General features: G+C 46.8%; 1 protein-coding gene across 2 annotated transcripts in view; it reads left to right on the forward strand.

Moving 5' to 3' along the window:
- PDLIM1 (PDZ and LIM domain 1) overlaps positions 1 to 22,865 on the forward strand; it is a 43,766-nt gene extending 20,901 nt beyond the window's left edge. The window contains exons 3-7 of one of the 2 annotated variants that reach the window (XM_059851434.1): positions 831 to 915; positions 10,918 to 11,108; positions 17,435 to 17,589; positions 20,514 to 20,631; positions 22,329 to 22,865. In XM_059851434.1, coding sequence (XP_059707417.1) covers positions 831 to 915; positions 10,918 to 11,108; positions 17,435 to 17,589; positions 20,514 to 20,631; positions 22,329 to 22,515 — 736 coding nt within the window. In that variant the 3' untranslated portion in view covers positions 22,516 to 22,865. Of the gene's footprint in view, positions 1 to 830; positions 916 to 10,917; positions 11,109 to 11,335; positions 11,401 to 13,414; positions 13,751 to 17,434; positions 17,590 to 20,513; positions 20,632 to 22,328 lie in introns of those variants that run through there. The other variant, XM_059851435.1, reaches the window with a different exon arrangement.
- Positions 22,866 to 25,701: the final 2,836 nt, after the last annotated feature.

Genomic DNA, 25,701 nt, shown 5'->3' on the forward strand with positions numbered 1-25,701 from the left:
GAGAAATGTTTCCCACAACATATTTTGAACAAATCCAAGCACTCCACTTCTTCCTCGCCATTTGTTTGTCATTCTTTGGGACATAGCAAAATTCCACAATGATGATGGTAAAAGCAGTTGGTTTCAGTTGTAGATCTTGACTTGTGTTTCAGACTGCTGTGAGTAATTGGGTCAGACCACAGACCAGTAAAGGTTATGTAGACTTTCTCTGTCACAGGAGGTCGTCTCAGTTTTTAGTCCCATTGCAGGCGGGGATTTTTTTTTTTCCCCATCATTCCAAAAGGCTTCTGTTTGTTCAACATGGATACCACTATAAATAAGAAGAAAATATGCGAGACCCAAATGAAAAAATATTTCTAGCTTATCTGCAAGGCAGTCCAACCTCAAGAACAAAATGTTCTTTGTATTGTCAATACAGACAAGAATCATTCCTCTTCCTGGCTACCCATAAAAGCTGAAGCACATAGCAATCTGAATTGTCCCACTTAATTAAGGCATCCGTGAGGTATCTCCAGCTTCTGCTTTTGGGTAACCCCCAACTTGACAGCCTGGGTGGGAGCCTATGCCTGATGTGTTGCCTGTGGAGTCACAGAGAGTAAGCCAGGACAGTCACTGCTGAGATCTTTTCTTGCTCCAAGGACTTCATTTATCTAAGCCATCTACGTTGTGTACCTAAAATGAGGCTATCTAGATTCCTCCTGATGAGGATTGTGCTATATATGAAAGACTGTGGACATGTTTGAGAAATTGATGAACTTTGAGTCTTCTAATAACAATTATGGTTCTCACTGGTGAAAACAGATTAATCATTCAAAATTTGTGTGTTGCAGAACGGAGGCAAAAGTCTGGTCACCACTTGTAAGCGAGGAGGGAAAGACACATCCTTATAAGATGAATCTGGCCTCTGAGCCACAGGTAAGTCCTGGAATAACTGCTCTTGTTCCTTCTTACTCCTGTGAGAGAAGTCCTGGGCCTGATCCTCCAAGGAGCTGAGCATATGCCACTCTGTTAATCATGTTGGGGGTAGCATCATGCCCCATACTATCAAGAGATCATGTGGCCTTTGGAGGCCTCGAGAGTTGGGCTCCCTCCCCCATGGTGAGAAGCCTGCTGCTGTGGAGAGCTAATTGCCTAAGGTAACCTGCTTGGGTCAGAGGTGTCTCCTGCCATCTGCATGCTCACACCTACCACAGGACACAGAAGGCGCTGTAGAGGTGTGGCTCAGTAAATCATTGCTACTGTGCTAAGCCAGTTGGTTGTCATAGAAGGAAAAGACTTGAGGGGTGAGGAGTATTATTCACTTAGTGTTTTCTCTTGTTTTGCTTTGGATTTTTTTCTCTTACTCTGTAAGCTCTTAGCAGTCTGGCTGTGGAGAAAGTGGAAGAGAAATACGCCAGCATCTTACATTTTTATCTGTGTGGCAGATCATGCAGCCTCTGTCTAGGAAGTTGGTTTTGTAACCTGCTGACAGCCTTGCTTCCTTGGCCTGCTGCCTCTGTCAAGTAAATGTAGTAATAACAGCAACCTGTGCAAGGGCATTGCCTGGGCTAGAGGATTACACTGCAAAAAATCTAAAACAACTACACTAAAGGCAGTGGCATTCCTCTGGATTTTCACTGGGGCAGTGACATGGCCCCAGTGGAATCTGGCCCAAGCACACATCCCACGTGAGTCTTTCTAGCAAAATAAATAGATTATAAAACTAGCTTGACTCTGCAATTAATTAAGCACTAGGATGGCTGTTTTCGTTGGAAAGGACCTGAGACTAAAGCAGCACATGTGCAGCAACACCCTGCCCAGACCTTGGCCTGGGATCTGTCCACGTTCTCTTTCACATCAAGCTTCTCTGTGTTGCTTGGCCCAAGAAATCGGTGTGGCATTCTCCAGGTATTTCATAACTCTGCCAAAGGCAGTGTGAGACTGAGCCATTTCAGCTGGGGCCATGTGGTGACACCTGTCTGTGACACTGTTCAGCTGAGGTCTCGTCTGTGCCTTCTGCTGCCCAGGTTTTGGAAAGGCTCTGCTTCAACCTTGGGACTTAGGGGCTATCTCTTGCCAAAGGAGTGGGGCAGAGTCTGCACTGAGGCTTTGCTGCAGTGATGCAGAGAGCTGTCATTTAATTCAGCAGGAGACTCAATCCTAGAGACCAATTTCCCAATGCAGCCATTAGCAAGAATTCAGCTAAATGCCATAAAATCAAACATACAGCACAACACATGCCTTAAGTGGGATTTTAAAGTAGCTCACTTATTTTGGTTAACTGCAACAAGAAACCTGCTGCTGAGCTCCCCTGTCACTCACTGCCCCACCACATTTTTCCCCCCAGTTCAGCCTGTATACATGGTCAGGATTTAGCAGTAATGCTGGTGGTGGAAGACATTCCCTCCTAAGCCTTAGTTCTGGTTCTAGCACTGGCCACTGGATAGATATCCCAATACTGCTAGTTTACAGGTATGGTACAACTGAATTTATTGGTAGCAACCTGCAACTGACTTGAGCGGGAGAATTTGATGCACAACTGAGTGTGGAGAAATTCGTGTTACAGAGCTTATCTCTGAGCAGTGACCATTGTCTTAATCTTGTACTAAGAATCAATGGTTGCCTGAAAATTAGGCTTTGACCCCTTTGATGGCTGATGCTAGAAGAGTTATTTGCTGGTGTGAAAGGAACATTTAAACTCACAGAAGTCTTGTCTTTCCTTATTCCCTTCCTTTGAATTAAAGCAGATTAAATAATTTGCAGTTGTGTGTGTGAGTGGGGCTTCCTGCTGTTCAGAGCACTGGGCCTAACTTTAAAGGGCTTCATTTGCTGCATACTGAGGCAGGAACTCAGCAGTGTGAGGGGAGATGCATCATGTCTCCAGACCACAAACTCCTCTTGAGGCATAACAGTGCCAGAACATCCTAACCTGCCATGCCAAAGTGTCAGGAATACCATCAAGTTGTAAGGTTGCAGGGTTTGTTGTTTGGTGGATTGTTTGGAGTTTTTTCCCATTTGCTTTTTCAGTAGCTGACTACGGCAAGTAAGTTTTGTAGTGAGGTCTTTCTGCTTGGAGTGTGAAATCAGAAGAGCATGCTGATTCCTGCCAGAGCATGTGGCAAGTGTTGGCCAAATCTGGGGCTGTGTCTTTGCAGCATCATCATGGGTTTTGGCCAAGCCTGCTGCAAATCAGCAGTGGCAGAGTGCAGAAAATGCTGTGTGTACGTATACCAGCATGGCAAGCTGCTATGAATTTTACCACAAAGATGCTGATACCATTTTTCCAGCATGACTGGTTGAAGCTGTGTGTAGAGCTGAATCTTCGAAGGCAAAACTGAGCTGTTCAGGTTTTTTAACTTGCTGGCCAGTGAAAACAGTATCTTTGCTTTTCTTGGCAACAGTCTAGTGCAGAACACTTATTAATTCACTTACCAAAGAAAATAGGACGTGCTGAGTCCAAGTGGTTTGTTTAAATCCTGGTCCAGGATCCTCTGACAATGGTTCTCATTGGCTTTGCACATAGCCCTTTGAACAGAGACATCAAATCATACATGTGAATAGCCTTACTTCAGGCTCAAAAAAAAAAAAAATCTTTAAAAGCCTTGCTGTAGAAATTGATTTATTCAGATATATTACCATCTTTCTTAGAATTAGTTTGTTGCCTCTCCTACCTTTGGTATCTTAGAAGTTTTTCATGCTTGTCCACCTTCTTTTTGTCTTCATATTTTACTGATGTAGCTGCTCAATCTTTGCAAAAAATCTTGCAAAAGAATCTAATTTTCAGTTTGTCTCGGGAACCAGTGCTTAAGAGCTTGTCTATGACTAGCTGCATATTTTAAGATCCCTGCTTACACATTTTTTACCCCATTTGAAATGGGCTATTTGTTTACTGCTGTAATCCTTTTGGAGGCTGATATTTGATGACATGCTGCATCATGCCTGTGGAAGTGTTTTCTCTTACTCGGAATGTATGTTCAAGATACTTTTATTTGCCTTTGGAAAATAAAAAGCCGTTCTGCAACCTCCCATGCATTCCCCGAAGTGCTGAGTCCAAAGACTGACTTCATTGTCTAAGCTGATCTTTGCCCGTGAAAGAGCTACAGTCTTATTATTATTTCATTGCCATTATCCTTATCCTTCTAAATTAATTTAAACTGAGGCAAGAGTGATGACAAAATTGCATTTCATTAAAAGGGGCAGCAGCTTGTCGGTGTTGATGGCTCAGCAGCTGACCTAGCTTTGTTTTGGTGCCCATGGCAACACTAGAGGAAGGAAATGACAGTCTTCTTAGCATATTTACTCTGTTAGTTCACTTGCACTTCTAACCCAGATCCTAAGGCTGATAGCTCAGTGGCATTTTCCCATCAAGATCTTTTCCTCACAACAGTGGGAAAGACTAAAATAACATGTCTGTCTCTGCCTTCTGGTTAATGTCTCTTGAGAAGAGTGGTCACAGCAAGAGAGAACAAGTTACGTGATGGCTAAGGTAATTTTAATGCTTATGATACTGACCAGAGACCAGCCGTGCCCTCTGATGATCTTGGGCCATGCAGGGCCCATGGGGCCCAATTGTACCTAAGGGGCTGAATTGCCTCTTGGTAAAATAAACAATAAAACTCTGTACCCTCTAAGTGTGCCAAGTCTTGTCAGACCTGGGGTTTCCTTTGGTTTTTTGTTTGTTTGGGTATTTTTATTTTGTTTTGGGATTTTTTTGTAAGACACAGATGCTAGTGGGGTCCAGGTCTCTGTTTTTGCTGAGTGAGCTAATATGGAGAAAGGTCTGAGAGGGTCCAGCTTCACGGACAGTCAATACCCAGACTGTCTTCAAAAACTTGTCCAGCTCCCTGAAGACTATCTATCCCCTTTACAATAAGGCACAAGTATTAACATCAGACCTTGAGAATACCAGTGAAAACTCTTGGTTTGAGATGGATAGCTTAGCTCTTCTTAATCACAAAAGGTAAGGGTTTTCAAACATAGGATATATTTTTTAATAGAAATAACCTTCAGACAGAGGTTAGCAGCTGGAGGAGCTCTGAGGGTTAATCAGGGTATTTTTAGGATGATGGGAATAGACAGCCACTTCTGTCTTCCCAAAGCTTCTTAAAAGTGTCTGTCCTGTGTTCATCCTTATTCTTACAGAGTGATGTCATTGTTTCCATCTTGTGTATTTTATTTCCTTGGATACGAAACAGGCGGGGGCTATAGAAACTGGGTGTGTGGCTGGCTTGGCCTTTGATAAGGCTGTGCCTGTGTGGGCAATGGATGAAGCAATAGGTATATAAAGTAACAATACTGAGACTGGGAACTGTGCTGGCATATTGCGACCTGCTGGTTTTGGTTAAAAGGCATTACTGCATGGGTGTGGAATGTGTCAGGGATGTTGAGGGAGAGGATGTGGGAAGCTAGTCTTATTGTTTTACCCCCCTACAATAACAAAACCCAAAACCCTTCCTAATTTTTAATCAGATTTCAAAGCATTGCAAAAGATCCTTCCATAGCTGAAAAACCCCAAACAATAACAGAGGGAGAGGTGAAAGTAAAGGCATTTCTTAATACTTGTGATCACAGCTGATGAAACATAGCATGGGGTGGAGTTTGCCACGAAGATGTCCTCTCCTGAGCTGTTGCTGTGTGTTTGGCACAAGCAGCGTCCCCCCAGACACGCCGGCTGGTCACGAGTATGGGCTTTGCTCCCTGGGTGGCTTTGCAAGGGCAAGGATGAAGCTGGGGGTTTGCCTGCTGGCCTGTGCTCTCCTTCGCTGCCCACAGGACCAAAGTGCTCTCACACTCTGAGGTTTGGTCAGGGGCCCGTTTTCCTAGAGCTGAGCAAACATTTGTACTGAGAAATGTTTCATCTTGTTTCCTCTTGGCGTGGCTCTCGAGGTGTGCAATCCAGCATTGCCTGCTCTGAGCTTCTGGGCTCTGACTTGGGATGCAAAAACATCCCACGTTTCTGCAGCCCTGTGAGGCAGCAAGTTTTGCTGGTTCACTTGGTTGCTCCAGGTGCCTGTGGGGGCTTTTGCCCTTCCCTGCAACTGTAGTGTCTGGGTGCTGATTTTTATTTTTTTTTTAGTTTGTGACGTGAGGTGAGAGTGCATCCCCTGACTCTGAGAGCTGGCCAGTCTGTAGACCACTACTGCTCACCTGAAACTAGTTTTTGGCCTCAAGCAGGCCCTTGCTCCATGTTTGACCTCTCTTTCCTCCAGAGAGGTACTGGGGAAGGGGCCGGCAGGGCAGTCGGGGTGCTGTGGGTGCGTGGCAGCGGGCATTGCCCAGCACCTGTGAGGGCCTGGCCCGGCTGAGTGCCTTCAGGCCATGCTGTGGGGAGAGGAAGACCCCACTTAACAGGGAGAGGCTGCTTGACCCTGCGCATCTTGGTTTAGTTTATTCAGTGACTACAAAGAGCCTCCAGATTTTTCCTGTTTCTGGTGGTGGTGACGTCCATACAGGCCTTGCACAGGATGGCCTTGGCCACGCTCTGCAGCGTGGAAGGGACCCAGGAGCCCACCCTCACCCCAGTCTGCTCCCACCCTGCTCGAGGGCACCAGGCCATGAAGGGGCCCTGCTGGCTTTTTGCCACTGGTGCGTAGGATGAGTCCCAGCTCAGCTGATAGTGGTGGCTCATCCGGGGCTGTCTGTCTGTCTGCTTCACTGACAGCTGGGAATTTCCCTGAAGCTGCATGCCCCCGTTCCCAATGGTGGAAATGGGTCCAGTGGTGGAAGTGTTGGTGAGGAGGAAGCAGACTCCCATGCCACAAGCCGCTGGCTGGCCGCAGGCACAGCAGTGACAGCTGAGGTAGCTGTGGCCATTTCACAGCCTGGACGTCAGCGTCGCTGAGGATGGCCTCATATGAGAGGGAGGAAGGGGCCATTGTTTTCCCTGATAATTCCCCATGACGTAGCCTGCAGCTGGTGCAGTAGGAAATGCTGATCTGCTTCCTGCCCTGGCACAGGGATGTTTTCCCCATCCTCACAGCCTGGCACCTTTGCTGGCAGCTCTCTGCTGGCGGGCTGTGGTGGTGGCAGTGGGACCCCCTAAGCACCCAGCTGGAATGGCTGGGTTGCAGTGCCTGCAGCACACAGCTGTGTCCCATCTGCCCCAGAGAGGGCTGCTGCCACTAACAGCTAGCACCCAGAGAACTCATCTGGCCGAAGATGTGCATGTCTGACTTGAAGCTACAAATGTTGTTTGTCCTTGGGATTGAAAAATAGCTTTTTTTTCTGTGAGATGGGGACATTTGCAGTGGGAGCATGTGGGGTTGTGCTCCAAAGCCATTTTGAGCTTGTTCTTATGGGGGACAACTTTAGATAGGGAGGAGGCTGTTGAAGGAATTGCTTCAATTTCAAAGTGAAGTGAGAGTTCAGAAGCAGCTGGTAGAGAAGTCTATGCAGTTGTTAATCTAGCTTAGCTTGGTCTAGTCACTCTGCTGGGCCCTCTGGAAACATAACCCCTGCAAAGGAAGGAGGGAAGCAAGGCTGATGACTGTGCAGACAAAGCAATGTCACTATCATGGTGTCAGTTTATAGTGGTAAAATAATGCTCTTGAATATCCTACCTGGTAGCTTGGGAGATTCCACCCCAGCTTCAGACCAAAATAACCACTGCTGGTATCCCTGCTGGCTGCTGACAGGGCTGGTGTAAAGGGACTGAGGTAGTGCCACAGCTTGCAGGGAGAGTGAGGCAAGTGCTTCCAGTTCTGCCTGAAGGTGCCAACAGAAGGTGTCTCTGAAGGGATCTAACATCAATCACACTCCTCTGTACTACTCTCAGAGAAAGAGCAGGTCGTGTCCTGGCTGGATAAGATCATGTCCTTTTAGGTGACTGCCAGTTCTCCCTCTGCAAACAGACCATTGCTTACTGCTATTGCAGTCTGTGCTCCAGCCAGGGATGCTGTTTAATGCTACTTGCCCCCTTTTCCTTGTGTTGGATTTGGGATTGCCACAGCCTTAGAAATGCCTGCAAACCCTAGGCATCTCAAATGCACAAACTGGGTGCTGTCCCCACAAATATGCACGGTGTAGCTGGGTTTTTGCACTATTTTCCACTTGTCTGCTGGTGGACAGGTTTTTGGAAGTGTTACTTATCTGACTTTTTTCCAGCAGTAAGTGAGAAACTGTAACATAAATATGATTCCAGGGCTTTAACAAAACTGCTGCACAGCACAGGCCCTAGGTTGGCAGTTCTGGAAAATCCCTAGATAAATATATTTGACAGTGAAAACACATTATCTTTTGATCTTGGGATCATGAAGGCACTTGTTCTTTGCAAATTCCTTCCACAGCTTGAGCAGAAAGAACAGCATGGTATAACAGGAAGTGCTGGAGAATTTGGATTATCCAAGTGCACTTTAAAATGCTCCTGTTCTTGTAATACTTGTCTGTAGTCTGTATACTCTCGAGTTATTCACCTTCCGTGCTGTTCTCCACATGGGATTTTTCCAATCTTCAGACACCAAGTTCTGCACCAATTTCTCTGTTTAACTGTTAAACTCCCTTATAGTCAGTGACCTCTATACACCTGAGAGCTCCTGGAGATGTCCCAACACTTTTGAAAGTTAAACTTATGGTCTTGGTGTTACTACACAGCAGAAAACCTACCTGGTGTCCAAAAGTAGGACAAAAGATCCTATGTGGATTCTGTGCCAGAGCGTGTGTTGCAGTTCTTGGAGTCAAGGCACTAATGTGATATCAGTCTCTCTTCTCCATGTAGCTGCCCTGTTCTTCCTGCCTCAACACTTGCAGGAAGATAAGGATCCTTGAGGCCTCCATTACTGTCAAACTCAATTCAGCTTGGCTGACACATTCAGAGGTTCAGCATGCCCATGTGCACGTTGGGTATGTAATTGAGACACCTTACTTTCTTAGGAAACCAGACTTAAAAAAAAAAAAAAAAACAACAAACTGTAAATTACTTCCCTTTCCTTAATTCTAAAATTAGTTATTAAATGTTTCCTCAACACATCTTGGGACATGATTTCAATGTGGAGTCTATTTGACCTATGAATATAACCCCTTAGCCTAAACCTTCTCTCTCAGTCTTTCATGAAACTGACTATTAATGTGCACATCTGTAACCCTCTCCCACTCATGGCCTCTGAATGGTGGGCTGCCATGTGTGTTTAGTGCTGATATAACTGTTCCCCATGGTTTGACATAGAGGCTAAAGTTTGGGGTTTTTTTGCTAAATCCACATTTTTGCCATGGGAAGGACTATTTTCACAAGTCCTGTTATGTGGTTTGAATGAGATTACAACAAAGGGAGATTAGCTAATTACTCCAGGGTCATTTTCCCTTTGGTGTGTGGGAAAGTTTAATGGCTAACATCCATACATATTGGCCAGAAAGCTGTGGGAGAGCAGCCTCGTCACTCCACACCTGAACATCTTGAGCTACCCTGCTGATTTCAAATGACTTGTAACTCACGAGGGCGTTTGGATCCAAGCCACCCTTCTCTGAGGGATTCTGTGCTCTGCTTGGTGCCATAAATAGCATTCGAATGCCATGAAGTGAGATGACTCCCATCTGTCAGTCTGGGAAGGCTAGCCAGCTGCCTAAGGAAGTCTGGAGTCAAAAAAGTGATTTAAAGAAAAATCTGTAGGGGGATTTAAGTCATACTTTTTGTCTAATGAATGTTTATCTTGTAACTTTATCTCCAGCAAACAAGCGCTGTGAGATGTTCATAGGGCAGTAAAAGCTCACGTCATTGCTGTAGAAGTCAGCGCCTGTTTGGAGTGGGAGTGGGAACTAGTGTGTTAGAGCTGGGACCCAGCAGGCTGAGAAGTGCCCCCTTTCATCCTGTGCCATTGGCTGTTAGCCCTCTATTGAAGCCAGGCCCAATCTCTATGGCTGGCTGAAACATTTCAAAAGTTGTGTTTTGGTGCCATCTCTTAGCCTGCAATATCTCAGCCACCTCTATGGTTGTTAGTCCTTTCTTATGCCTGCTCTAGTGAGGCCAAATTATACTTTCTTCTTGCTTTGGTCAAGCATCTTCTCTGGGGAGAAATAAGCTCTGGATGTTGTTATCTCTGCCAGAAGGCTGCTAATTCCCAGCCTGCTGAACTGGTGATAGGGCTTAGAAATGTCCTCATTTTTGTTGGCACTGCCTGTGATTAAGAAGAGTCCTAGCTCAAGTCTTATTTAACTTGGATTTGCCCTTTTTCTTATTAGATTGTAGCCTGTGTTTCTAAGTGTACACTACTACTGCTGGAAGCCTCCAATTTGCAGCAAACACAGAACATCTGGGTGATATTTTGTACTTCTGACACCGAAGAAGTTGCTGAAAGTTAGCTGTCACTGCCTGTGGACAATCTTTTGTATTAACAACGGTCATCTTCACACCTTTGTTCTGGATTTTCTTGTCTAGAAATTCCAAAGTTGTTCATCAATGACAGCTGTGTACCCTGGTCTTAGCTGAAGGAGCAGAGATGCTCCAGTGCACTTGTATTAATGACAAATCCCTTCTTTTTTGGGTTGCCTTATCTAAAGGAAGCCGAACTTTCAGATGTCATTGAGAAGTGCTCTTCTTTCTGCCCCTCATCTTCACTTTTCCACAGAAATCAACCCTGCTCTCAGGAATTGCAAGGAATGCTTAAAATCTGTAGTCTTGCATGAGGAAGTTGGTCCTGTAGCTTACTGTAGGCTTGCAGAAGCTCCCAGGTGTGTGGCACCTTGAGCTAATAGCTCTGGCAGTGGTTTTGAGCTCTTACGTTGCCATTATGTCAACACTGAAATGTCCTGAAGGTCATCCTGAAGCCGTCCAGGATGGGTCCTCATGCCATCTGGAAGATGCTCACTTGCTTTGGTGGTTGTGGTCTCCTGCTCCTCAGCTGAGACCACACGTGAAGGCCACCACTGCAGTGGCTGTGGGGCTGCCCTGTCACATCCACCTGCATGCCTGAGCACCTCTGATTGTTGCCTCTGCTCCTTTGCATGCAGGAAATAAGGCACATAGGAAGTGCACACAATCGGAGTGCAGTGCCCTTCACTGCTGCCACAGCTTCTGCCCCCAGGGTGATCACTGCTCAGTACAACAGCCCAGCAGGCCTCTACTCCTCAGAGAACATCCAGACCTTCAACAGTGCAGTGGAGACAAAAACATCACCTGGGGCCCTGGAGCCTACCAAGCCGTAAGTACCTCCCTCACCCCCCTCCCTGGGCCTCCAGGGAAAGGCTTCAGGAGACACGAGTTCACTGTGAAGGTACCAGTCTGTTAAACCAAGAAAAGCTCTCTTTCAGGACTGCGGAAGTAGAAGAGGCGCAAACGTGGATGTTGTTCCCAGGGACAGGGCTCGGAGGAGTGGGGAACGTTTCATGAGGTGCAGACATGGAATTAATGCTGTTGTGTTTCTTTGTTTAGCAGAGACCGACGCAGTTTCCACGTGCGTTCAGCATGACATACCAGCCTGCTGGTCTGAACAGGTGCCTGATAGCTTGTTACAAGCACTTCCTAAAGTTACTGTTTTGTGCTGGCTTCGCTGCCATGCTGGGCAGGAAAGGCACCAGCTAGTGCAGGAAGCACACCCATCCCTGTTCCCAGCTGGCCTGGGATTCATAGCCAGGCTCTACCTTAGTTTGGATATTTCTGTGGTTTATTATCAAACTTTGCTTTTCACTGGAGTTTTAAAAAGTTGTTGAAGCATTCATTCTGTGTGAGGGATTTTATGTCTGAGATTGGAAAGGGTCCCAAACTTCAAAGGGCCTGTTCATTTCTGTGTTTGCAACTGAGCCTCACCAAAGACATTATTTTGTCCTAGATTTTCAAAGTTTCCCTCTTTTTCATTGGAGGTAATAAACCAGAAGCTACTTGAAAGTTTTCTGGCTGTGATGGTCAGGTTGCTTAACTGCCCTAAGTCTCTGCATAGCACTATCAAACTCAAGGCTTTGGCTATTTTTGTAATAAAAGCTGGAAGTCCAGTGCGTTTGGTAATACTTGATTAAATTTCTGACTTGAGAATGGGGAGGCAAAAGTAACTTCAGCCTCTGCTGTTGCAGGGTACAAGGACCTGATTGTTGTTTAACATGAGCCTGATGACTTTCCTGTGAGTGAAACTAACTCCTTGGATTGGCAGCCCAGTCTGCAGCATGGTCCTTTCTAGGCAGTTACAGTGCTGCAGCTGGCAGACAAGGTGACAGATTGTTCTTCATTTGCTTCTGGTAGACTCAGCAGCCTCATTCAGGGGCTGGTCAAAAGCAGAGCAAGGACAAGGGAAATCTGACATTGTGTTAACCTGATGGGACCATCTGACAGGGAGCCAGACTAGGGACCATTCCTAGTCTGCTCTGGTGTCCCCCCCATGTGAGAGCACTCCCTGGAAGCCAGGCAGATTGTAGCTGGAAAATTGTAGCTGATCCCTTTCTCTTGCAGGGATCAGGAAAGAGGTGAGTTCCTTCTAGGGCTGTGGCTCACTCTGCTCCTCCTAGCAGGAGCATCCATTGCCAGCCCTGCTCCATCTTGGATACATGGCATTTCTTTCATCCTTTCCTTGCTGAAACACAGCAAGTTGCAAAGGAATGCTGGGAAACTCTGGATGAGGCTTTGATGCTAATATGCTTTTGTTTACAGAGTCATCAAAAGCAAATAAATTACTGCTGGTTTCAGTGAGAGCCAGGGACCTCAGCCAGCTGTTAAAAACCCACTGTAGTCTCCCCAGTACAGAAGCACAGGATGTCTAGGTTCTCCCTTCACACAATCTTCCAGCTGCCTTTAAATTCCTGCCCATCTGTTTCACTGAGTTATTTGGTACATACCTGACCTTGCTCTGGGTTTATCTGACATTTATCTGCATCCCCATCCTGCATCCTACAGATACACAGCCAGTCTGAGCCCAGCACTTGATCCTGCCACTGGACGTGGTGACGTGACTGGAGACCTAGTCCATGCTTTATCCTTAGAGGGTGTGTGGTATAAATGCAGGGCTGTAGTACATATAGAAATAAAAGCAAATATCTCCACTGGATTTGATGTCACAAAGCAGGGGGGGACGGAGAAGGCCCACTGCTAAGCACATCTGGTTTGGGATGGGAGGTGAGATTACTCCTCAGTAGGATGCCATGGTTAGCTTTGAGGAGAGCAGGAGTGAAGGTGGCATTCCTTGTCCAGACAGTGGGACCATAAGAGTGTGTGTAGGGAGTTACTGTAAAATGAAACCCCTGCTGCCACTTCTTCATGGTTTTTACAACCCATGCATTTGCTTATCAGTGGAGGGCTTGCTTTTTAGTTTTTGTGTGGACACACCTGAGTGTGAGACCAGAGGCACAGCATTAGCCAGAAGCCTGTAAATTTGTGTATTCAGTGGTGTGTCCTTAAAACAGCTGCTTGATGGCTTGAAGTATTTGGCTTTGCTCTTCATTAATTTCTTTCTTCTTTCCTTTCTTCCTCCTCTGCATTTTCCCCTCAATTTGGCAATGTAAACCCCAAACAAACCTTGAACAGCCCACCTCCCAGTGCCCGCGTGGACGCGTGGGCTGGCAGCCGCCCATCGCCGGTGGGTGCGATGCAGGCTCCCGTGGCCTCCGTGTACGACCCTCTGCAGAGCTCCGAGCTGCGGCGCAGGCACAGCACCTCCTCCAGCCCCAGCCAGGTCCGAGTGGGGCCTGGGCAGCTGAAGCACGCGGCCCAGGTCTGCCCCAAAAGCCCTGTGGAAGTGGAGGTGCCGGGACTCAAAGTGCTGCACGTGCAGTTCAATTCTCCCCTGCAGCTCTATTCGCAGAGCAACATCATGGACACCCTGCAGGGGCAGATCTCTTCTGTTAGCCCTGATTTCCCCAGGTAACCTGCCCATGGCCTCTGCAGCCAGCTCAGCACACCTGCTCATCTGCATTTCAGTGTCCACGAGTCCCTTGTCGCCATCTGTGGCTCATGGCATTGTCCGGTCACAAGAAAACAGCATTTACATTTCACCCTTCCAACGTCAGTGCATGACTCTTCACAGGAGCTTTCTCTGCCTTGTGTCTGTGCCCAACACCATGGGAAACACCGAAACATGTTTTTAGCGTGTCAGTATGTCCACTGCCCCCTGCACAACCTCACAGCGGGACTTGACACACTTGGTGGCTTTTCTGGAGGAGCCACCTGCAGCAGATGAGTTTGCTGAGGATAGGAGAGTGCTTTATCCTGAAAGCTGGTATTTTTCCTGCACTTCAAATAACTTTTGTTGTTTGTGACTGACAGGTGCTGCCAGTCTTTGTTCTTTTGTTTCATTGGCCATGGGTGTGTGCTGAGCATGTTTCATTTCAGGCTGGAGCAGGCACCCATGCTCTCCATCTTTGGCTGACAACAGTCAGAGGAGTTTGGAGCAGCCTGGCAGTCACCAGGCACATGGAGGGACAGTCTGTGTTCCCCGCTTGTCTGCAGAGGTTGCTGCCACACAGGCTACCTCTGCCCAAAGGAGTGGAGGATGCTCAGCATGCTCTGAGGTCTGCAGGACCTGTGGTGAGCTCCAGCATCACAAGGCCTGGGTGCTGTTTGATGTCGACTTTGTGGTACTTGGGAACCCCGTGGCCTGTGCCTCTGAGTGACAGCCTCTGGGTTTTATAGCAAGGACTTCAGTGTCAGGACAGGTGAAATGGAAAGCACATTTATCTGTCTTGCAGGAGTCCAGTCAAGGATGAATTGTGAACCTTCTGCTATGTGACCAAGCAGCTTGCAGCTGTGTGACATGAAGCCCAGGACAGAGGTCAATCCCAGGGCTTCCATGGGGCGGAAAAGGACATAGCCAGATCTCATGGCTCCTGGACTGCTCACAGTTCCCTTCTGGGAACCATGTACTTCAGAGCAGAAAAGCTGCTGTCCTCACCCCTGCACACACACAGCCAAGCTTTGCCATGTGCCAGGAGCCAAGAGATAGTGGGAGGCTGAGGATTTACTCCTGCCTTGTTACTCAGTGCAGTCACTTGCTGTAAGTCAGTGCTCTGGCTTGTAGTCAGTACCATGCACACCAGGAGTGGTCCCACTGCCAGCTCTCTGTGCTGGAGAGCTAATAGTGCTCCCAAAGGAGCCCCAGATATTAGCAATTGTTTAATGGCAAAAGGGGGTGCTCCAAGCACTGGGCCTTCCTGTAGCCTTGAGACCTTCGTAAGCCTTGCAAAATAGACTGGTATAAAATAGTAAAATAGCATTAGTAAAAAACAAATTGTGCTTTTTGAAGATTGTGCAAGGTTGTGTCTTTATTATCTTCTTGCCAATATTTAAGGCTCAGTGATCAAGTATTAGTCAGTGTTGCAAGTTTCCCATGGTAACAGCAATGAGATCCAGTAATTGTGTAAGTCTAAGACCCAATAAATGTGGTTGGAGTTGTTCCCTACAAAGTTTCTGCATGAGGGAACTCGTGTACACAGAAAAGGACACCAGTTGCTGCCAATTGCTGCAGATAAAGTACCTGTGTAACAGAAGGTGCCAAATCAGCTGGCATACAGAGACTCAATATCTTGCAGGTACAATTTCTGTGGCCTTGCCCTTTCAAAAGATACACATGCTTTTTGGAGATGTTGTTTCATTTAAGCAGCATAGCCTCCTGCCCTGACAGTTTGAGGTATTTTACTCTGCTGGTACAAATCTGGGTTTGATGGTTTTATAGCCTTTTGGTCATCCTGTATGTGCAAATGGACATATAGGGTGCATACCTGGGGGAGCTGATCTGTATGTTATGCACTGCCACAATGCATGGTTGAAATGTGATGGCTTTGTTTGACTAATGCTTTTTAAGATTATTTAGCCTCTGTGTTTTGGATGCATGTTATCGAAACATTCTTAGTACACAAACTGCAATTAAAGGCTTCTTGCATAATGTTTTTATGGGTAGATAGAGCAGTGGGAGTATATGAGTTTACATGAGATGAATGTAAAGTGGAGCATGGGCCATCTTCTGTCTAATAGAAGGCACATAATTGTTTTATTTGGGTAAGAAGCTTCAGTAACTGAGATTCAGGCTTCAAAGGTTCAACTGTTTGCATGTCTAATGTGCTTCCTGCTCCACTGAAAATTGCTAAAGATGGAAACATTTTATGAAATCCTTTTTATGGAAATAGCATTTTATAACTCATGTGATGATTTTACTTCTGATGCTTGAAGAGTTTATTATGTAGAGTAACTCCCAGATGACTCAGTAGGTCATTGGCATTGAAAGTATGTGGTTGCCTCCTCGAGAAAAAGATTTCCTTCTGCAATTTAGTCTGAACTTCAGGATGTTTATGTACTTTTCATGCAATCACAGAGTGCAAGAATGGTGAAACTGAGTAGACCATTTACATTTATAAGACTACATTATAGAATTGAGCTATCAGAGGAGATTTGTCAGCTGTTTCATTTTATCATATGTTTTACTGGAGTTACAGAACACAAAGTAGGCAGGAACTTCCTGTGTCCTTTAGTCCATCCCTTAGTCCAGCATTTGGCAATTTAAACCACTGATTTAAATAAATCCCACTGCATATTTGTCTGGACTGTTTTCAAATCCTTTAGTTTAAAGGTTCCTCACCTGTCCACAACAATCTTCTCTGGTATTTCAGTGTCAATGGACATATTGGAAAGCTTTTCCCAAGGGATATTCTAAATATCCTCTGCAATTTAACTTATCCTCTACCCACTGCATGTGGAGTATATCTTAGGTACTGCCTGCAGACTCCTTTTTATTCCCCAAAGACCCTTTGAGTGGCACAATGACCACCCTTTCCATGACCCTGTGCTGTGAAAAGCTGCCCCTGAAGCACCTTGGGCTCTACGTTGGGGATGCAAGTCCCTCATGACATGAGGGGTGGCAGCAGCACCTCAGGGCAGCTGCACTGAGGGCTTAGCCTTAGCTGGCAGAAATCTCTGCCCTCGACCTGCTCATTAACCTTAGTAAAATACTGCAAATGGGCTCCACCTAGAAGATGGAAATAATAACACTCACTTGAAAACCAGACTGAATTACTTCCAATCAGAGAATCTTCTATTTAGACCCTACAGTTGTTACTTCATGAAGGTGACATTTACAAGCAATTCATAGGATACTTGCAAAGAGTTCTTTTTAATGGAATAAACTTAGTTTGAGATTCACAGTGGTTTAAGGTAGCAGTGTAAGGTAGTTTATACATGCACGGAACATGTGTGGATGGCACAGCTGCTCGGTGGGATTCCCATCCCAGCACATGAATTCTTTACTTTCCTATTAACAGAGCTGTGATTTCCTGGGCAGGTTTTAGCTGCTGGAATGTGAGGTAGTTGTGAAGCAGGGAGAACCCTGGCTAGGGGCAGTTGGTGAGCAGCTGCAGACAGCAGCGTGGGCACACAGCCCAGCCCAGTGTGCCAGTCCCACCCGGAGCACACCCAGCACCTCTGTGTTCGTGGCCTCCCGTTGTGAGTGTGCTTTGCACGTTCATTCTTCAGTCATGTGATGCATCGTGAAAGTTTTGCTAGAGGGATTTGCTTTAGTTTTCATCCATTTAACAAGAGGATTCTCTGTTCCTTCCTCAGTTTAGATCAGCATAACCAGACCCTGGGCAACATTGCCATAGACAAACAATCTGAGGTTTACAAGATGCTGCAGGAGAATCAAGAGTCAAATGAGCCACCCAGACAGTCTGCTTCGTTTCTTGTGTTGCAAGAGATCTTGGAGTCAGAGGAGAAAGGTGAGTACCTGATTGGAGCTCTTCCCCTCTGCTGTTCTTTGGGTTGAGTAGCATTTAAAACTTTATTTTCCATTTAGCTGTTGAGTGTTCAAGTAGTGTTTAAAACTTTATTTTACATTTAGCTGTTGAGTGTTCAAGATAGCACATGTAGGTGGCTTCTACAGAAACCTGCAGACCCTGTCACAAATTTGATCCCTTCATAGTCTCTCATTTATTAGCTTCAGTGTCTATGGGCCCACAAGATTCCTTAAACATTGAGTGAGTTCTCCAGAAATTAACCCTTGCAACATTTAGTTATCAAGAAGGAATTTTTAAAGTTACAAAATCTCCTATAGTTTCTAAAGTTTTGCCCCCTTTAAGATAGTATTCACTGACTAAAGACCATCTTAGAGTCAAGACTTTGGATGGTATCACAAGATAGTGCTCTTCAGTGAGTCCTACTGCTTCTGAACTCCATTCCCCTACACAAGAAAAAATATCCCCTTCTGCAGCTGAATGTAAAAATATAGAAACTGGGTTACAGTGAGCAGTTCATAGCTTTTAACCTCTGAAAATTCACTCTTCTTGGCATTCTTGATCTTAGGTCTGGACTTGTACAATTTGGAGCTATAGAGTTTAAGATAAAAAAGCCAATTAACTTATTTGAGGGCTAAATCATGCTCTCTTCTCCCCTTAAATAAAATAAAATAAATGAATGGGAAAAGAATTCCAAGAATGACCTTTTTTTTGTCCTTAGGCCAGTCTTTTGTGTTATTAGCTTGGCAGTGGTATGTTCAGTTTAATCCAAAAAAAGCCTGGTGCTGAGATATTCACCACAAAGAGAAACAGATCAGCCAAGTGCTGATAAGTCTGAGGGATCTGTAGGGAAACAGCAACATGAAGGAAATAAGGAAACAATAGAAAGAAAGAAACCAGGATCATGGAGTCTCTAATATGCTGTTAAAATACCTACCTGAAAGAATCTTTTAAATATTGAGTGTTTGCAGCTTGCCCTCAGGGTTCAGCTCCTGCATGAAAGGAGTAGCCCGGACTGCTCCCGAAGCCAAGGTCCTCCCCTGTGCTTAGTAATGCTGAAGAAGATAAGAAGCAAAAGCCTCTCTGTTTTATCTTTCTTTGAAGATTTGCAGCATTGTTGGGATTCTCTGGCACAAGGTTTGCCTGCCTGATCAGGGGACTGGGATAGGCTCTGGCATTATTCCACAGTGAGCTGACAATGCTCCATGGCCCAGCCTGCTGTGCTGCTCGGCCAGCAGCAAACAAACACACACTGCTGCGAGTCAGATCGTTGGTGTGATAAATGGTACATTGGATGGCATTCCCTGCGATAAATGGCACATTGGATGGCATTCCCTGTGATAAATGGCACATTGGATGGCGCTTTCTCCCAGCCGGGCTCCAGGCAGTGGCTTGTGAATGACAGCTGTGAGCCATCGCCCAGCTGGGACAAGGCCCTTGGGGCATCGCTGACTGTGTGGGCTGCACTTACACCAGCTGAGAGCCTGGGCCTGGCACAGCGGCCAAATGTGGCTGTTTGGAAGCACCATGGCTGGTCTTTTAAGGCCTGGTGGAACATGCCATGTTCCCATGGGTGTTTGATTAGGAGAGATTTAAAAATGTGTTGTCAATGTTGCTGATAAGAGCAAAGTGCCGGTTGAGGCAAAGGGAGTGAAGAGAAGTGATAGGAAAGAGTCTGAAAATGTGATTGCTGCTGCTTGCTTCCCAGTGAGGGTCACTTGCAGCAACTCTTGGAGGGCAGGTGGCTCTTGCCATGTTTGGAGGGTTAGGGAATCTCTGGACCAGCATCTGCACAGAGCTGGATGCGAACCTCTGAGCTGAAGGCTGCCCTAAAGGCAAACCAGCACAGCATCACCTGCCCCACAGCTGTGGTACGCAGTTCCCCCCCTTTTTCCTCTTCTGTCAATGATGCTGCCCTGGGCCGTGGTGAGTCCCTGACATAGCTGGTCACCAGGGTCTGTCTTTGGAGGATTTTTCTGCCCCTTGAGCTGGGAATGCCCATTGGAAGTGTGCTCTTGGTTTGGCACTGGCATGAAGGGTTTCATCAGTGTCCCTCACAGTCCAAGGTGTTTCTGGTGAAATATCGTGGGAGTCTCAGCAGCCTCCTTCCCTTGTTAACTGGTGTTGAACCCCTTAGAAAAGTCAAGTAGATGAGATTAGTCTCATCATTGGTGTCATTTTATAAAAGGCTCCTTTTTCCCTGCAGATTTTTAAAGGCTTGCCTCGTATCCCACATCTAGGATCCACTGCTGATTTAGGCATCCAGGTCAGCACAATGTCTCCTGCAAAGGCCCTGCAGGAGAGAAGGACCTCCCTGCCCCAGAGAAGTTGCAATAGGGAGATACGTGGAGCATGCTATGCCGCAGCAAGGTTATCCCCAGTGTCCCAGGGCTCTGCAAGAAGGAGTTTGTTAACCAAATCTTCTAGGAGTCTTGGGGGAACCAACTCCACTGTAAAACAGACAGCTGACTGGAAAAGGGCTTTGACAGTCCTCCCAACAGAACACCCACCTCTTTCTGAGCTTAAATCTGGGAATCAGCTTGACTCTGTGTGATCAGGACACATCAGGCAGACTCCAGTGCTGCCAAGGCTCAGGCTTTGCTTTGCTTTGTGCATCTGTGCATGTGAGATACAACAGCTGAAGTCTGATGGGCTTTTAAGATGAGAAAATAATCTCTTCTGACTGCCCACCATCTCAAGCCCTCACATTTCCAGGGTGAGGTTCAGCTGTGTCCCTCCTCTCCTTCCTCCCCACACATCCCTAAATCCCTGCCCACTTTCCATGCATGAATCCCTGCCTCAGAGCTGGGGTTAAAGAATATCATGACCCCAGCAGAGCACCTGCTTGGGAGGAACAGCCTCAAGCCACGCATCTCACATGCTCTGAAGCACTCTCCTTCCACCCCCAGGAGACCCTACCAAACCATCTGGATTTAGGAGCGTCAAAGCCCCTACCACAAAGGTGGCCTCATCGATTGGGAATGCCCAGAAGCTGCCCATGTGCGACAAGTGTGGATCTGGCATTGTGTAAGTAAGCCTGTCCCTGGGGTTGCAGGTGATCAGCCTGTGCCTGTGCCAGGCGCTGAGGTAGTGCACCCAAACACCTTCACTTACCCACATCCAGTGCATCCAGGAGACTCAAGGCACGTTTATTCTCACCAGCTTTAATAACACTACCTTTGCAGGTCCCAGCAGTGAGGCAGGAGTTGGGTTTCCATCTACAGATCCGTATCAGTGGAAACCAGAGCAAGTCCCTGTGATTCAAACCTTGAGGCAGTTGTTGCTGCAGTGTTTGGCTGACCTGAAATCTGCTTACAGCATTTGGAAACAAAATGACCTTTTTATTCAGGGCCTGTGTATTTAATGCATTTCCTGTCTCAGTGCTCCCAGGCGTGGCATGGACACTTACCTTGGTGGCCGGGGCAGTGGGGACTGCAGAGCTGCGTTTTGCTCCCCACTCTCTTGTAGGACCTCACACCTCCACTGTGTCTATGCAGACATACTGGTTTTTGTCTTTATGTGGGTAAAATACAACTCCAGCAGACATAGGATTTGGGTTTGATACAGAGCTGCTGTATCATAAGTGCAACCACATGGGGGACCCAGCATTGACAAACTATGTCTTAGAGTCACTCCATTTTTCAACCTCAAATGCTTCAAATTGTTCCAGAGTCACTCCATTTTTTAACCTCAAATTCTTCAAATTGTTTCTCTGCAACCCCCTTAACTTAACAGCTGACTACACAGCAGCCAAGTACCGGTAGCCAAACCTGCACTGTCATGGAAGAATTCTGATTTTTCAGATGCTGCCTGCCACAGGCTATCAGATTATTGCTGAGACCTGCTACCCTGTGATTGCATGGTCCCAGCATGCCTGGAGCATCTGGACCAGCAGATTCATGAGAGAGGCAATCCATAGCCTGTAAAATATGAATCAGAGACAAACCCTGTAATTATTCAACCAGCTGGGTAGGTCTGGAGAGAAAGCACAAGGCCTTGAATAGCACTCAAATCTAATGAATTACAGAAAAGAGAGATGGCTGCTGGAACAAAATAATACTCGAAAATTGTTGTTGGGGCTGATGGTAGTTAACAAACTGCTGTGTAGTTTTCGTAGTTTCCCTAGTCATTTGTTGGGCTGAACTGTGGTCTTCAGTAAGAGCTGGCCCACATTTGGCTGATCTGTTTACTGCAGCTCCCAAGCAGCCATGTCTGAGATTAAAACAAGGATCTAGTCTCTGTGCTTCTCCCACACATCAGTCACTAGCAAAAAGGCAGTGCTGACTGTGCAGTGTTCATCCCTGCATTTCTGTACTTGTTTTGCCATCCAGTTGGCTTGTACCTGGATTTTGCTTCCCCATATGGTCAAGCTACTGCCTGCCATTTGATCCTGGGCATTTGAATGCAGTTGTGCTGTCTGCAGCCACTAGCTAAAGATGCCATCACAGTAATTCTTCCCACCACAGGTGATAGAACTATCCCTGTGTAACTTATGCAGGCAATGCTAGGAAACACTTTCTAGAGGAGAGTTTCCATGCCAGCACATGTTGGGCTTCTAAAAGTGCTGTTAACATTTGCCTGACCAGAGATAAGGCCTATACTTTGACTTGTCAGGAGCAGGAGAAAATGGTTCACCTTTGGGACTGGTTTGGTTCTGGGTTGGGTTCGAGGGGGCTGGGGAGGAGAGACACAGTGGGCACTGAGCGGTGCTGGTTCCTCCCCAGAGGGATGTTTGTGAAGATCCGGGACAAGCAGCGTCACCCCGAGTGCTACGTGTGCAGCGACTGCGGCACCAATCTCAAGCAGAAAGGACACTTCTTTGTGGAAGATCAGATCTACTGCGAGAAGCACGCACGGGAACGGGTGATTCCCCCAGAGGGCTATGAGGTGGTCACCGTCTTCCCAAAGTAAACATGCTGCTCACAAAGCCAGTGTGGATGATTTATCCTCTGCTGATTCTCCTTGGAGAGCATTATCCCTACCCCCTGCAAAATCTTGTTTGCAATAAGGAATGTTAGGCATGGCTTTGAATTTCCTTGTCATTATTAATCCTCCATCTGTTCACATGAGATGTCACTAATTGTTCAACATTCTTTTCATCCTCTCACTTTTTTTTTTTTAATAAACAATTTTTTTTTCCTTCAGTGTGCCATCAATCACACAGGAAAATCAGAGGCCAAAGTCAGATTACAACTTTTCTGTGTTCTAGTTATTTGCCATCTGTTTGCTTGCAATAAATGGGGTGAATCCACAAGCTAGAAGTGTCTGTTTTCTGCTGTTTTCTTTGGGCACTGGACTGTGGCTCCCAGAATGAAGTGCAGCAGAAGAAGTGCCCAGTGCATGGCTGTGTTTATCCCGGAGAATAGTGGGAGTGATTTACAAAGTTGAGTCAGGCTGGTCTTGCTGCCATCTGAGCTGTGTGCAGCTGCCTGCTGGCACCCAGCAAGGGGCAGGTGGCCACAGCCAAGCTGCAGAGCAGCCTGGTGGCCTCTGCCCAGTTCAAGGCAGCCAAGAGCTGCTTCCTCTGTGTCCAGCACTGCTTCATGATGATGGGACTGGGCATGGCAGTGTTTCCTGCTACTGCATCACCACAGATGGCCCTTTGTTCCCCAGTCCCAAACTAAGCTCTATGAGAAAAACTTGCTGGAAACCAGGGAATCTGAGAGTGAAGAGGGGAATGTTTGAGTGCCCACAGTCCCTGTTCTGGCTCTCCCTGAGGGGGGAACCACATGTGGCTGGCCAAGGCATCACTCTACTCCTAGTGCTGCTGCTGTGCACAGCTCCTGGAGGGTGCCTGTGGGGGGTGATGTGGGGAGGGGGGCATGTGCCCCTCGTGCCCCGGACAAAGGGCTGATGGTGCCTGGGGAGCAGACCCTCCGCCCGTGTAGAGCACAGAGGAGGCCTGCAGTGGTTATTTCTCTCACACCTCTAAGTGAGATGATGGCCGTTCTTACTCATGTAAAAATAAACGGTTTCTAAGAAGTGTCATGTTTCCTTTAAAACGGATTGCCAGTGGTTGAAATCAGCAGGGTGGGTTTGTGGCTGCACACAGGCCCTCTGTGTCCAGCACAGGGCCCCTGGAGTTAGTGGGTGCATCTGCAACAGCTACAGACAGGGTCATGTCCTTGCCCTGGAAAGTCCTGTCTGTGTTCAGCAATGCTGTACTGCTGCACCCTGTGTTTCCTCTCCTTCACAATGAATCATACCATAGCATAGCTGCATTGTAAAAAAAAAAAAAAACCACAAACAAACAAAAAACCAAAAACCCCAAGAAAAACCAACCAACCAACAAAAAAAAAAAAAAAAAAACCAAAAACCACCAAACCCCAAAACCAAAAAGCTAATAAACCAAAACAGCCAAGCTTAAACCACAACCCCAAACCCAATCCTCATCTGAGGTAAAGATGACCTGACACCAAGCCTATAAGCCTCCTGCTACTCAGATAAACAGTGCAGATTTTGGGCAGGTTGGGCAGGGGACTAGTTCACCAACCCAGTTAAATTTAGTTCATCCTCTCAGGCTCCTTCTATGGGCAGAGACAAACAAGCGAGGCTGCCATAGCTCAACCAGCAAACTTTGTTTGGATCATCCCTGGGAAAAGCCTGGCTTCTCTGGGCTGTTGACACACATCAGCACACACCTGCACAAACTCCAGACAGTAATACAAGCAGCTCTTTTTCAAGGTGAGAGTGGAGGGATTTTCTTCCTGCTGGGATGATGTCTCCCGTCACTACTGCTTAGCGGCATTAATTCTCACCTCTCCACAGGACACTTCCATAGGAAAAGGCTCTCTGTGCTGCAGTGTTAGCAGGAGTGACCCTGCAGACACAAACTGCTCTGCCTGTATTGTGGACCAAGTCTCCTGCCCAGCAGTGGGACTGTGGCTGCTTCACACCACCTGCTTTCTCAGAAGGCTGGGGGCTCAGGGCTCCCCCAGGAAAATGCTGGCTGCTGAGGCCATCTGGAGCTCTGTGTCCTACCCCGGAGCCTGGGTGTAGCCCTCCAGTGCCTACAAAGTCACTACATTATTTTGTACACAAGTGTCTGTCCGCAAAACAATGCTCATTCCAGGAAAACCTCATGATTTTGGGGGCAAGGGCATCAGAGCCTGGCCCTGCCTGGCATCTCCCTGCCCTCCCACCCAGTGCCACACTGCAGACGGGTGACAATCCCTGCTTTGTGCAGGGCCATGGGCTCTGGCACCGGCCGGAGCTCCTGCAGCCAGGCTGGCAGCACAGCTGGCAACGCTGACTGCAGGGGCTTGGCGCAGGACTCGGGGACTACAAAAGATCTGTGTAGTAGTCTGGAAGTGTAGGTTTCTAATGTGGATACCAGAGTTGATCCAATTTATTACGTGGGAATGGGTTAGGTGAGGAAGTTCACATTTGTTACTTGAGGACTTTGATCATGCTCTGCTGTGGCTGACTGAGAAAAGGAATGTATTTATCTTTTATGATGTAGGGCAAAATATTTGACAACTGCGGTGTTCACTGTAGTCTGACTTTCCAGATTCCTTGGGAGTTAAACAGTTGGCATCTGCAGTCTGTCAACAATAACAAAATAGGTTAAAAAGCTTTGCAACCACACTGAGCTGCCTGCTTTAGAAGTTATCAATAATGTAAGAACACATAAAAAGTTGCTATGTGAAGCCTGTTGGGCAGTTTGAGTGGGTGAGCATCCGGCCAGAGGGAGTGTCTCACAAAGGTGGCAGCACAGCACAAAGCACAGTCTGTCATTTTAACAATGATTACTGTGATTTTGCACCATGTTGCAGGTTAAGCAGGGTAGATCAGCCTTCAGAAGTTATGCAGGCTGTGTGGAAGCAGCTGTCACTTACTATTGTCTTTAACAAGATTAGATTGAGATACAGACAGTTTAATAGGGAAAACAAAATCCACACACACAAGCTAAGCAAAACAAGGAATTCACTCCTTCCCATGGGCAGGCAGGTGTTCAGCCATCCCCAGGAGAGGCACATGCTGGACTTTGTATTACTCAAGGTAATAAGTAACTGAACAGAAAAATTAGAAACTTTTGTCTTCAGCAATTACCAACAAAATGGGGCTTTCATCAGGCAAAGATCAAAGTCAGCTTAC

Source organism: Haemorhous mexicanus, chromosome 7 (genome assembly GCF_027477595.1).
Source record: "Haemorhous mexicanus isolate bHaeMex1 chromosome 7, bHaeMex1.pri, whole genome shotgun sequence".
Classification (NCBI taxonomy): Eukaryota; Metazoa; Chordata; class Aves; order Passeriformes; family Fringillidae; genus Haemorhous; species Haemorhous mexicanus.